This window comes from Sciurus vulgaris (assembly GCF_902686455.1).
Source record: "Sciurus vulgaris genome assembly, chromosome: 19".
NCBI classification, from domain to species: Eukaryota; Metazoa; Chordata; class Mammalia; order Rodentia; family Sciuridae; genus Sciurus; species Sciurus vulgaris.
In genome coordinates, this window is record NC_136480.1 from 8128982 (window position 1) to 8142757 (window position 13776).

The 13776-nt window shown below is 46.4% G+C and overlaps 1 protein-coding gene across 2 annotated transcripts in view; it reads right to left on the bottom strand.

Moving 5' to 3' along the window:
- SLC6A11 (solute carrier family 6 member 11) overlaps window positions 1-13776 on the bottom strand; it is a 126761-nt gene that overhangs the window by 52534 nt on the left and 60451 nt on the right. For both annotated transcript variants that reach the window (XM_079122170.1, XM_079122169.1), the window contains exon 6: window positions 11183-11317. In XM_079122170.1, coding sequence (XP_078978296.1) covers window positions 11183-11317 — 135 coding nt within the window. The remainder of the gene's footprint in view (window positions 1-11182; window positions 11318-13776) is intronic.

The window sequence follows — 13776 nt, forward strand, 5'->3', positions numbered from 1 at the left end:
GACGCTCAAAGACTCTAGCGCCAACCTTGCCAGCCCAGGGCTGGGCAGACATAGAGAAGTCAGAAAATCACATCCAACAGAGTTTCCATATTGCACCCTCTGCCATCTAAGACAGATTCACCTGGGTTCAAGGGCTAACCATACAAGCTTTAGTCCCTGTAAGCCTCAGTTCCCTCATTTATAAAAGCTTGGAGATGCAAGTTTAAAGTTTAGAGGTCAATGAGAATTTGACTTGTACATAGCACTTAGTCTCCAAGTCCAGAACATATTTTTTTCAGTAACTATTTGCTGAATGAATTAAATGACATGTTTATGAAGCACAGTACCTGGCATACATGATAACTACTATGACTACATTTTTTTTTTTTTACACTAGGGATCAAATCTAGGGTCTTACATATGCTAAGCACTGTGCTACCATGGGGCTAACACCCACAGTCTCCAGTGTCACTCATTTTTTTTAAATGTTGCCAAGACTGATGCTTTGAAGAAACTTTTTACTTTTTTTATAATTTTACTTTTATGTGGTGCTTAGGATTGAACCCAGTGCCTGGCACCTGCTCGGCAAATGCTCAAATACTGAGCCACAACCCCAGCCCCAGATTTTATAGATACCCACATAGTTCTTTATTCACCAAGACTGCCGATGATAAGGTGCTGCTAAAATGACTCGGAGCTAAAAACCACAAAACTTTACCTGGAGCAAACCTGTAGGTCAACTATTTAACTTCACAGAATCTCAGCAGTGCACAGAACCTCAGTGGGATATACAAGAATTCTGATCCCACAGGGGGCAACTCAAGGAACCCTAAGGAGTCAAGAAAGAACAAAGATCTGCTGCTACCTTGAAGTGTGCATGAGATTAGATAATATTTAATTACTGAGGAATTTACCTGCAGACCGGAAGGCACACACCTGCCAGGTCAATTCCAACCCAGCACCGCCCTTCACCACTGTTACACAGACTTAACTATAAGTCCCAAGAGCCCGGAATGTCTTTGAAAAGAACATCTCCAGTTCCTGGTACCGAGTGCACGGCAAACCAGTTCTGGTGGAACAGTCTAGTGACCCAAACCCAGAATCAAACATATTGAAGGGGAACCTTGTGGGCTTTCCAGTCCCAGGAGTGATCCTCGCATGGGTGATGTTTACAATCTTTTCAGATACGTCTCCAAATGAAGGTTGATAAAGACATATTGGTTTGAAAACTCCTGCAGCCTAGAGGGAGGCCCCTTTTTCATGGGGTCCTTGGCTGAGAATCAGAGTACACTGCCACCAGGTGGCAGCAGATTCCACGGTCACATTTGCAGGTTCCGGCAGGTAGGGTTTTGAACTAGGCAGTCTTATTTTCCCCTGATTTGGTCTCCTGTGGGGCCCAGGGAGGTAGGAGAGATCTGGTGTTCTGAGGTCTACTTCAGTCCCAGGATTCAGACGCCTTTGGCTTCAGGCTCCAGTTCCCTGGACCCTGGAGGAGGCAGACTCTGGTAACCGGTGTCCCAGTGCCCTGGGAAAGCAGACCCCACCATCTGGACCTGTGACCGGCCTTTTCTGCTCTTGCCCTGAAAATACATACTCGAAACACAATGAAGAGAGGAGAGTGGCAGAATCTGGGGCAGGGACAATGGGTTTTCTTGCAAGATCCCTTTGGTTCCCCAAAGACTGAAAAGACAAGAAAGTTAAAAAAGAAAAAAAAAATTTTTTTTTTGAGGGGGAAAAAAAAAAAATGAAGTGGAAGCACTCCACACTTCAGAGAGAACAGAGGGCTGACAGAGAAGACAAATAGATGTTTAGAAAGTTATAACAGACCACGGAATGCAAATTGCAGGAGGACAAAGAGGCCGAGCTGCTGTGTTGCTTCAAGTTCTTGACGAGAAACTTAATTTACTGGATCTAAAATAAAGGCACTTGGTTCTGAGTTCAAAGCCCCCCTTTGGGCTGTGGGGCCTGGACTTGTTCTGCCCAGAGCTAGAAAGGTACAGGCCAGGCCCTGGGCTTGGGCACTGAGAACAGGAACCCGGGGTGCTTCGGAAGCTGTCTGCACATTTGTCTCACAACCACCCTGTGCGGTGGGTATTCTTACTCCCGAGGGACAGGTGCCAACCCAGAGCCCAGAGCGGGAAAGACACGGGCTAAAGGTTGCCCAGCTGGGCAATGGCAGAGAGCCTCAAATTTCCTTCCTTCAACATTAGATTCCATTACCGTTTCTGAAGAGCAAAGCCACTATGCTCTGTCATAGTGTTACGCTATATCATCTAACACGAAATAACACAGGCCCTGCTAGGAGTTTTCATCCTTTCCTCGTCTGTCCTCCCTCCCTCCTTCTCTCCTTCGATTCCTTCAAAAATACCTATGGAGCATCTACTTTATCCTAGGTGCCTTCCCAGGGGCTGGAGAATCAATTGTGAGTGTAACAGACACGGAACGGTGGGAGGAAAGGTGTCTGAGATGTTGGCAGATGCTAGGGAGGGAACCAAGCTGGGGAAATGGACGGGCTGGGCCAGGAGTGGAGTGAGGAAGAGGCTGACCTTTACACAGGGTGGTCAGGGAGACCTCTGACTATAATGGCCCAGTTGGGCTTTTACACACTTTCCATGGTTATCTTCCTCAACCCACGAAGAAGGTATTATCCCCATTTTACAGATGAGTGAGGCTTCAAAGAGAGGGAGTGGAAATAACTCGTTTTGCCTCCTGGTGGGCTGAGCTGTCTGTCGACACCCACTCTGGAACACTCTGGCCTCCCTGGTTGGGGAGAGGGGAGGGGGTAATATGAATATGCTCTCCATCTTAATACTCCACCACCTTCCGGCAAGTTTCTTGTCACAGAAGCCCAGAGGGGACAGGCAGGCTTGTTATGGGTGGAGACTTTCTTCTTGGACCCTAGAGGCAAGCAAGGTTCAGAGCTTTGCACCAGACACCTGCTGTCCCTTCAGAAATGTAAATGACATAGCAGTGAAGAACAGGTCACCCTGAGCCCCTCATGCAAGCCTGCTGGGAAGGGGAGGTGGCCCAGGTCTGCGAGTAATGGAGATCTGGATTGCGGAGAGACGTGGGGCTGGCTGGGGCTCCTCCTGGCATCCCATAGAAGAGTGGGAGAAAGCATCCTGGGGACTGACTCACTTCCCCTATGACCCGCAAGAGCCCTGCCCTTCTGGCCCCAGGCCCACCTTGAGAGAAGTCGACCCTGGTGATAATGACATAGATCACCCCAGTTGTGACAGGAGCAGAGCGAAGGCCGGCTCTTCAGGTGACAAGAGACGGGCCAACCCGGGTTGCCTGTTGTCTCTAACACCAGGTGCATCAGCCACCAGCCTTCCCTGCCGCCCCCACAGGAAGACAAGAGAGGGAAAGGAAGGGTGTGGACACCGCACTCGGACCCCACTCTGCTGCACCAGAGGCACCAGCGGCTGGCAGGCACTGGCCTGGGGATTACCAGTCACAGGTTGCCACCTGCCCTCGACCGACCTCGAGGATGGTCCAGCTCTGTTCTCACCCAGCCCATAGGGACCACCCGGAAGAGCAGTGGTGAGCCTGCACTTCCCCACAGACTGTGGTTCCTGGAGACAGGAGGGCAAATGTGCTCCCACACCCAGGACCCGGGCACGCCCACACGTGATCACTCCTGATGGGATAAATTTAGGACAACGTCGCCGGGCTCTGGGGACAGAAGAGCAGCACAAAGGATTGTCACAGTATCCGACCTGGGAGGACTTCCCCTCAAGTGCTTGTTTTACCCGCTGTTAGTCCCCAGTCCACCGGAGGCCCCATCTCCGAGGGACTGGATGGAGTAGCCAGGAAGCCTGGGGGTCTCAGAGTCTGGACACCTCAGTGTGTTCTGGAGCTCACCTCAGAACCCAGCCCCCTGAGCCCCTGGGGCTTTCCTTCCCCTCCATCAGCTCTCCTTCCTGGCTCTCTGCCCACTGGAGGATTCTGGCAGCTGCATAGTGACCCCTGCAGTGCCTCTCAGCCTCAGGAGGCCTGAACACTGCAGCTTCAAGTTTATCCCCAAAGAAACGGGGGTGCCCACGCTCCCAGACTAGCCAAGCAACCAGCCCACCCACCCCTTCTGGGAAATTTTCTTCCTGATACAACTGGGAGTGCAAATGGGAAACCAGGTCAGGATCGTTACTCGGGATCATTAAAATACAAGAAGGAAACCAATCTGAACTGGGGGAGAATATCGTCAAGAGAGATGAGACTGAGCCTTATACTGACCTCCTGAGAGAAAATGCTCCCAGCCGGCAGCTCCCCTAACCTGCCCTGACTTAGAGCCGTGCCTCAGGTGTCTAGGTGACTCTGTGGCCACCTCAAGTCCTAGCAGTATCCCTCTATGGTTCAACAGCTCCAGCGGCACTGTGTCCCAAATGCTAGCCAACCCAACTGCCTTCCGCCTGAGCCATTTTTGCCATGTCTATCCATATTTGTTCTAATATTTACTTAATATTTGCCTTTAAAGTGAACCTTTCTTTTAAGTCACACACAATACATATATGCATGCATGCATGCATGCCTAGCATGGCTATGTTGGCATGGACGAGTTTTGTGTGAAACACATATCACAGGCACCGTGACTCAGTTGCTGGAGAAACATTATTTTTCCTTTTATAATTATGCATTTACTTAATTTGCATGAGGAGGTAAACCTGGGACATAACGGATGTCAAAACCATGCCCTTATTGTTAAGAATGGCTAGAATGAGGCTACACACGATATGTATCAGAGATTACTATTTTCCTTTCCTTCCTTCTTTTTGTGGGGCTGGGGGTGGAACCCAGGGTCTTGCGTGTGTGCTAGGCAAGCCACTGAGCTACATCCCCAGCCCTCCTTGATATTTGACTTTCAAGGTCATCTACTGGAACAGGCAGGTACCATCTGTGATCCTCATTCTAGGGAAGAGAGCACTTGACCCCAGAGAGGTGAGGAACCTAACTCAGAACCACACCATCGACAGTGAGAGGGCATGAATGAACTCCAGAACCCTTCCGTCTTTTCATAGTCTGGGATATTCACAAATGGGGACAGCTGGAATTGGGCTATGTTGGGGCTCTTCCTAAACCACATCCCAGTTTCCAAATAAAACAAAAACCCAGCTTACAAGTAGTTTCTTCCCCCTTTCCCTCTTGGGATCACTGTCTTTATCTCTTCCCCAGACAGTTAACAGGTGCTTTAGGGAACATGCACATAGATGCCCTTACATTTCTTGGCCATCACTAAGAGAGAATGAGAACACATTACAGCTTACAGATTTGGTAACTTGAGGTTACTAGACTTTTTGTTAAAGATACACAACATTTACAAACACCAAAAGGGCTCTGGCTCTTACGTTCATTGAACAAACATTTACTGAGCACCTACTATGTACCAGGCACTGGGCCAGTCCCAAGCTGCCTCCTCAGCAAGGCCCTCTTCGGTCGCTCTGTTGAGTACCCTTCTCTCTCCCTCTAGCACTCCAGTCCCTCTGCCTTACTTTGTCTGTAGGGTGCCTGTCACCATCTAGTGGATTCTAGGTTTGCTTTTCAATTTTCTTTATTGCCTTCTGTCCTAACTATGATATAAGCTTCCTGGGGCGGAGATCAATTTTGTTAACTACCATTATCCTAAATACTCATGAGAATCTCTGACACCAAGGAGGCATTCAGCAGATACCTGTTAAATAAATGGATATCAAACGAATAAAAAATCACATCAATAATATGCACACATACATATTTAATTATACAGATGTTTCACTGCAAACATAGGTACTTCGGGAAATAAGTATGGAGTACTAGGGGGTGTGCATGGTGGGCAGTTGAGAAAAACTTGCTTGAGAAGGCTGGTTAAACTGAATCCTAAAGGATGAGTGGACATTAGCCACAGGGGGGAAGGCAGGTCTAGGGATGGGGGGAATATTTCCAATACAGGAAAAGCATGTGCAAGGGCCCCGAGGCAGAAAGAATACATATATTTGAGGTTCCAAAAGGAGGCCACTATCTGGAGTGAATTCAAAGAGGGATAGTGTAATGAGGGATGCAGCAACAAAGAGGCTTCTGGAAGACCTTGGGGGCCTCACCATTTGGATCTTATTCCAAAGACCACAGGGAACCCTAGAAGGGATTTAAGCAGTAAGTGCCCAAAGGATTCACATTTCAAAAAGATCACTCTGCTGCTAGATAGGGAGTGACCTGAAGGGGTCAAAAGTCATTTCTGGAAGACCAGTTGGCAGGCAACTCTGGGTTGCAAACGGGAGCTCATGGTGCCTGAAGTAGGGTGGTAACAGCAGAGGTAGAGAGCCACATGGACAAAGTGGGGTCATGCGAGGGTCAGAGGCCATCGACCCTGCTCCTGTGGGGGTGCTCTACAGCAGAGGTCAGAGAACTTTTTCTAGAAAGAGCCAAACAGTAAATATTTGAGTTTTTGCAGGTATGCAGGAAAAGCCCACTTGTAGGTCTGGTTCTTGGCTGATATTTGGGAATACAGCTTTTAAGAGACTCCCTGTGGTGCTCCCCGATGTGGCCGTTTTGTATGCGTGGGGTGCTGAATTCCACGTAGGCTGACACCTAGACCATTTTAATGAGCAATGTGATTGGTGGGGCACAAACTTTTCCTTCTGAGAGCCTGGAATTCTGTAGGTTGCAATGGCTCATGTTAGGCAGACATAACCCTGCACTCAATAAAGTGCCCCCATTAAAATTCCAGGCTCTGAAAACATGACTGGGAATTATTAAAACAGACTTTTTTCCCCCTAATTCTGAGTCCATTTGCTGTGAAGAATCACTTTTCTTAGTCTTTATTTAGTTTATGCAAATAAAACGAGCAAATATGAATACCTATTTTTATGTCCCCCTTCTTTTACAAAATGTCAGAAACTTTGAAAGTTACTCAGTGTCAAATTATGTGGTTAAATCTGGTGCATGCACAAATATGTAACAATTCCACTATTATATATAGTCACAACGTACTAATAAAAAAGTTATTCAGGGCTGGGGTTGTGGCTCAGTGGTAGAGCGTTTGCTTGGCATGTGTGAGGCACTGGGTTCGATTCTTAGCACCACATATAAACGAAAATAAAGATCCATTAACAACTAAAAAAAAAAAAAAAGTTATTCAGTACCTTGCATTTTTTTCCTTGTTTGTTTTGGGTACCGGGGATTGAACTCAGGGGCACACGACGACTGAGTCATATCCCCAGCCCTATTTTGTATTTTATTTAGAGATGGTGCCTCAGTGAGTTGCTTAGTGCCTTGCTTTTGCTGAGGCTGGCTTTGAACTTGCCGTTCTCCTGCTTCAGCCTCCTGAGCCGCTTATAGGCATGTGCCACTGCATCCGGCAGCATCTTGCATTTTTAATTCACCAATAGAGTCACTTCTATATCCATCCTTGGAGATCTTATTCTTTCTTTTTTTTTTTTTTTTCTCCATAGAGAAAAATATTGCCATTGCTAATTTTACCAATCTGTTATTAATGGAAAAATAAGATTTTTCCAAACTTTTGCTATTATAAATAATGTTTCAAAAACAAAAACAACTCCGGACTCAGAGTCAGAGTCCCCGAGCAGGTGTCTCTGGGTAGAAAAGCTGCATGGCTGTGGTATTTCAAAGCTGGAATTCTAGAGGAAGAGTGTGCTCTGGATGTCTTTTCCCAGAAGAAGGAGAAACTGAGCAGAGGAGTTTGGACTCCTGCAGACTCTGCTGATGAGCCCCATTGTCTTGCTGATGATTGAAATAAACCATAACTGCTTCTGAGTCCTATCAATCGAGTGATTCACTAGAAGGATTGGGACCCGCAACACAGGGTTCATACAGCTTCTGCCTCAATTACACCACTCTGTCTTTGCAGCAACGAAGTAGTCCTTGACAATGTGTAAACACGTAGTGCAGCAGAGTTCCAAAAAAACATTATTTGTAAAAATGTGCGGAGGGCAACTATAGAAACGAAATGATGTACCCCATTTTTGTACAACGAATCAAAATGTAGTCTGTAAAAAGTAAAAAAAAAAATTTAAATACTAAAACAAATGTGCAGAGGGATGGATTTGGACTAAGGGCCACAGTTTGCTCATGGAAGTGAATTGTCTGGCTCCACTTTGAAAACCATGGACTGAATTCACACCTTTCATATCATCAAGGAAGAAACTCAGGCCCAGAAGGGAAACGAGAAGGAACCTGCCCAAGGTTAGGATGAGTGGCAGAACCAGGAGAACCTACTTCTCAACTCCCACTTCAATGGGCTCTCTGGTTCTGGTGCTCCAAAATGACTGCTCCATAGGACAGCCCTGCAGATAGGCACTGGCCCAAAAGGAAGGAAATGGTAGGAAACCGAGATGATTAGGGAAGAAGAGATGAATGGTGAACAGCCTGGCCATACCATCTCTCTCTCTCTCTCTCTCTCTCTCTCTCTCTCTCTCTCTCTCTCTCTCTCTCTAGGGTTCTAAGGTCATAGATGCCAACCAGATTTCTGAACTTTTTTTTTTTTTTTTTGCAATGTGGGTATTGAACCCAGGGATACACTACCACTGAGCTGTGGGGATCCCAAGACCTTTTTTTTTTTTTTTAATTTTTGGAGACAGGGTCTTGCTTATTTGCCCAGGTTGGTCTTAAACTTGTGATCCTCCTGCCTCAACCTTCTGAGTAGCTGGGATTACAGATGTGCACCACAGCACTCAAATTCTCAACTTCTTCTTCTTTTTTTTTTTTTTCATCATCAGAATCACCTCTGAAACTTCTTATTTTTTTCAGGATTGAGAACGAAACTGAGGGCCTTGCACACGCTAGGTAAGTTCTCTTGCCATTGAAGCTTCTTAATATAGAAGCCAAGGGACTGGGGATGTAGCTCAGTGGTAGAGAATTTGTCTAGCATGTACAAGGCCCTGGGTTTGATGTCCAGCACCACATTCACAAAAATAGACAGATGGACGGACACATATACACAAAAATAGACGGATAGACAGACGGATGCTCAGTTGCCTGAATCTCCAGGATTGGGGTCTGGAATCTGCATTTAAAAATGCTCCCATGTATTCTGATGATCAATCAGGTTTGAAAACTCTGGGGGATGCTCAGGACCTTTTGACTATCTCAAGGACCAGGAAAAGGAAGTCTAGGAGCCAAAGAGAGATGAAGGAAATCTGTTCTGGATCAAGGCAGAGAAAGTGCAGATCTCACAAAAATACACAGACCAGTGTTTTCCAAAACTGATGCTTCAACTGAGCATCTGTCATGAGAGGTTGTAGTTGGCAAAGATCAACAGTCAGGAGCCAATTTCCTTCTTTCTGGGGATTCTGCCTACAACTCAGGATGCAATTCAGGTGCTTGCAGGTACCCTGAGCTGCAAGGCAGGGGGCACACTGAGACAAAAATGAGCACTCTTTACATGCCACCATCCTTTTCTTTCACTATGATGAAGGTTTATGTACCAGCACTCCACGGACATTCCCACCCCAGCTCCCCTAACAGGGGAGGTCGAAAACCACAGACCTGATATTTCTTGCAAGTTTCAACTCTCCTAGATTATACAGAGATTCCATGTGATCCATCTATGTTGAGGAGAAAGATGGGTGCCTCCTGGCCCACCCAGATGTCTTTAAGTATGTTATTGTCCACAATGAAATTGCCTGGGGAATTTTAAAGATACTGATATCTGGGAACCACCCCCAGAGAGTTTGTTTTACTTGGTCTGGGTTGTGCTCTGGGAACTGGAACATTTAAAAGCTCCCCAGAAACTTCTGTCATGTAGTGGAGGCTGAGAGCCACTGGGCTTGGTGGGTCAGGTGTCCTGTCTCTCTCTCTTGTTTAATGTACTCCCAGCACACTGCCATGTGCCCACTTAGAGAAGCTTAGGCATAAACACTACCACCTGCTACTCAGGACAGCCAATGCTTTACCAAAGACAATTAATAGGTTAGCCAATTTCTCTAATTCCTTTTTTTTTTTTTTTTTTTTTTTTCTTTCTGCAAGCCACCACTTGCAGGGGGTAGTTTCTTTCACTAGGATGTACCTCTGCAGAGTTCTGTCATCTTGGATAGGAAAAAAAAAAAATGTTTATAATTTCAACTAACTCCTAACTTAAACCATTTTCTTCAATTATGAATGCAAGTGCAGGCAATAACCTCTAGTACCATCTACAATGGAAATACCAAATATTTTCATACTATGACTGCTACCTCAAAATGTCACGTATGCTCAGTATTGCTTTGAATTCATGGTACCAAGCCTCCCTAATCCAGAATCCAAAATTTGACTCTTTTGGTAGAGGATTGAATCTAGAGGTGCTTAACCACGGAGCCACATCCCCAGCCCTTTTCATATTTTATTAAGAGACAGGGTTTCGCTAAGTTGCTTAGGGCCTTCCTAAGTTGCTGAGACTGACCTTGAACTTGTAATCCTCCTGCCTTAACCTCCCAAGTTGCTGGGAATTTGAGCCTTGATATGTCACAAATGAAAGTCCCCACACCGTGAAACTCCATTTTGTGTATAAAATTATTAAAGGTACTGAATAAATTACCTTTGGACTATGTCTACAAGATATACATGAAACAAATGAACTTTGTGTTTAGAATTGGGTCCTCTCCCCAAGATATCTCATTATGTATATGCAAATATTCCAAAATTTGAAAAAAATCCAAATTCTGAAACATTTCTGGTCTCAAGTCTCAAGCATTTAAAAAAAAACAAACTTTTAGCTGTAGATGGACACATACCTTCATTTATCTATTTATATGTGGTGCTGAGGATCAAACCCAATGCCTCACGCAGGCTAGGCAAGCGCTCTACCACTGAGCTAAAACCCCAGACCTCAAGCACTTTGCACAAGGAATCCTCAACCGGTAGTTGTCAGACCTGCTTGCGGATCTTGCTACTTAAGGTACTGATTAAAAAAAAAAAAAAAAAAAAAGTGGGGCAGGGGAGATAGCTCAGTTGGTAGAGTGATTGCCTTGCAAGCACAAGGCCCTGGGTTCAATCCCCAGCACCACAAAAAAAGTGCCTATATAATCTATGTGGCAAACTTGCCTTTTGCAAAACATAACTGTATTTTCATATCTTCTATTCCTACAAATGTAATGGATGCATTAAAAATTTTTTATTTTGAGACGAGATCCACAGGTTTCCGACTTGTTTAACTGGCCATTGAGCCTCGGGAGCTGGGGACAGGGCTTTGTGGAAAGCTTCCACTGGCTGTGGGTGACATGGAGCAGACAGCCCTTACCTGTGGGTCTGAGAGCCGCGAGAGGTCAGGGTACAGGTAGAACTTGATGCCTTCAGAGGCCCCCGGCAACGTCACCCCTCGGATCAGCAGGATCAGAAGCATGATGTAGGGGAATGTCGCGGTGACGTACACAACCTGCCCAGGGAAAGGAGAGCACAGACTCAAGAAGGGGTGACAATGCCGGGGTTACTTCGCTTAGCACAACATCCCCAACTTCCTCCATGTGGCTGCACATTGCACAGTGTCCCTTCTGAAGGCTGACTGGTGTGTCACTGTGTGTATGTTCTATGTTTCTGTATTTGTTCATGTGACCCAGTCACAGAAATGTGAATGCAGCCATCTCTCAGCAACCAAGCAGGTTGACTGCAGCAGCCCAGAGGGCACCCACATCAGTGGATGCTCACGGCCCTTATATAAAATGACCTAGTATTTGCAGAGATCCTGGGTCCATCCTCTTGTGTCCTCGAAATCATCGTTCGATGACTCAGAAACTGTGAAAAAAAAAGTAATTTTACTGTACAAGGGGAAAGTCTACATGCTCAGGTTTTAAGGATTATTTTCTATCCTCTTCGGTGAAATCCACAGATGCAACACCAAGAGCCAACTGCAACTGCATGGTTTCTCTATTACGAGGTATCAGATACAGTCAGATTCACAGAATCAAAGAATGAACTTGAAACGGGTTGTGAGGGAGGAAAAAGAGACAGTTGCTAGTCAATAAGCATCAGGTTTGCCACCAAGTAAGAGGAATATGCTCTGGAGATCTGCAGCCTAGCATTGTACCTGGAGTCAACAAGAATGGATCGTACACTTAGAGATTTATTTTCATTATTGATTTATTCATTTGGATACCAGGGATTGAACTCAGGGGCACTCGACCACTGAGCCACATCCCCAGCCCTCTTTTGTATTTTGAGATAGGGTCTCACTGAGTTGCTTGGTGCTTCACTGTTACTGAGGCTGGCTTTGAACTTGCCATCCTCCTGCCTCAGTCTCCTGAGCCGCTGGGATTACAGGTATGTGCCACGGCGCCTGGCTCTGTTTCATTTTCTAAAAAGCTGGTCAGGATCCTTGAAATCCATTTCATAATTCACCAGTGAGCCGCAACCCACGGTTTAAAAAAAAAAATAGTGCTCTTAATAAAAATCAAGTTTTTAGGACCCAAGACAGGATAGGAGAGGGGAAGAAAGTAGAGAAGAGAGTGGAGGGAGAGAGGAGAGGGGAGAAAAGAAAACTGGGGCAGAGAAGGGCTAGGAGGGCGGGGGCGGAAAAGTGCTGGCATGTGCCTGAAGTCATTTCCGCTTGCTCAGCTTGGAGGCAGGTGTTTGGACCCAATGAACCTGGGAGACCCCTTCAGCTGGCAGATTCAGAGTAAGAACTGAGATGAGAGGAAGGCACACAAACCTTCCCTGCACAAAAGCTGCCTAGAAGGAACCAGCTAGACCTTTGCACGCTACAGGAATCCCAGTCCTGGGGCCTGCACTCAGGCACTGGCCACACCTCCCACCTAAGGTCCCTGCAGGGCTTGGTGTCCTGCCAGGTCTGATATTTTCTCCTTTGTCACCTTCTCTCCACTGCCTTGGTTGCATCCCCTGGTGGGGCCTACAGCTCCATCAGTTTAGACCAGGAACTTGGCAGGAAGCCAGAGACATTTCTGAGAATCCGAGGACAGCTCTGGGCCTTCCCAGCAAAAGAGCAGGCACAGAGATGAATGAATCTCTGTGATGGGCAGACTCAGTTTCCCTGAGTTCGGAGACCTTCAGCTCTGGTTTCACTTCTTGCTCCTGCTCAGCCCAAGTCTTCTTTGGCCAGTAGAGTTCAATCCATTCATTCGTTCACATTTGTTCAGTCACACGCCTACTCACACACTCACTCAGATACCACAAGTGCTCCTATGGACCCAGCACTGAGCGAAGCCCTGGAATGTGTAACTTGTGGGATGGGATTTCTGCTCCAAGAGACTTTCAACTGGTAGAAAAGACAGACATGCAGAAAGACAGATAATGGGTTGTATAATTAGGGGAGGGCAAAAGAGGAAGGGAGAGGAAGCAGCTCATGACAGGAGCAGTCAGGGGAGGCTCCTCCAAAGAGGGGACCCAGATGCTGGCCCACAGAGGACAAGAAGAGTTCAGGACATGGAAAATGGGGATGGAAGGAAGAGGGAAACAGAGTTCCTGCTTTATGCCAAGCATTTGTGTAGGACTTCATTTCCTGACGAGGTCCTCTTTTTACACACGAGAAAGTTGGGAGAGGTCACCAGTAATGTGTCCAAGGTTGCCTAGAGAATGAATGGTGACCAGATGTGGGATTCACAGCAAGCCCTGCCTGACTCCAAGGACAAGCCATAGGAACACCATGTTATTTTTTTCTGTTTGGGAGACAAGACTCTTAGAGAAGCTAAGTGGTTCCATTAACACGTGACAAAGCAGAGATTTAATCCCAGACCTCAGAAAGTAGGAAATCAGGACCAACAGAGGATAGTGATGATAGGTCCTGTGGACGTAACCTGGAAGGTTGGATCATTTTATCCACATATTCTATAATCAATGACAATGATGGCACTGTCCCCAGAGCTCTCAGCCCCAACCCACCAA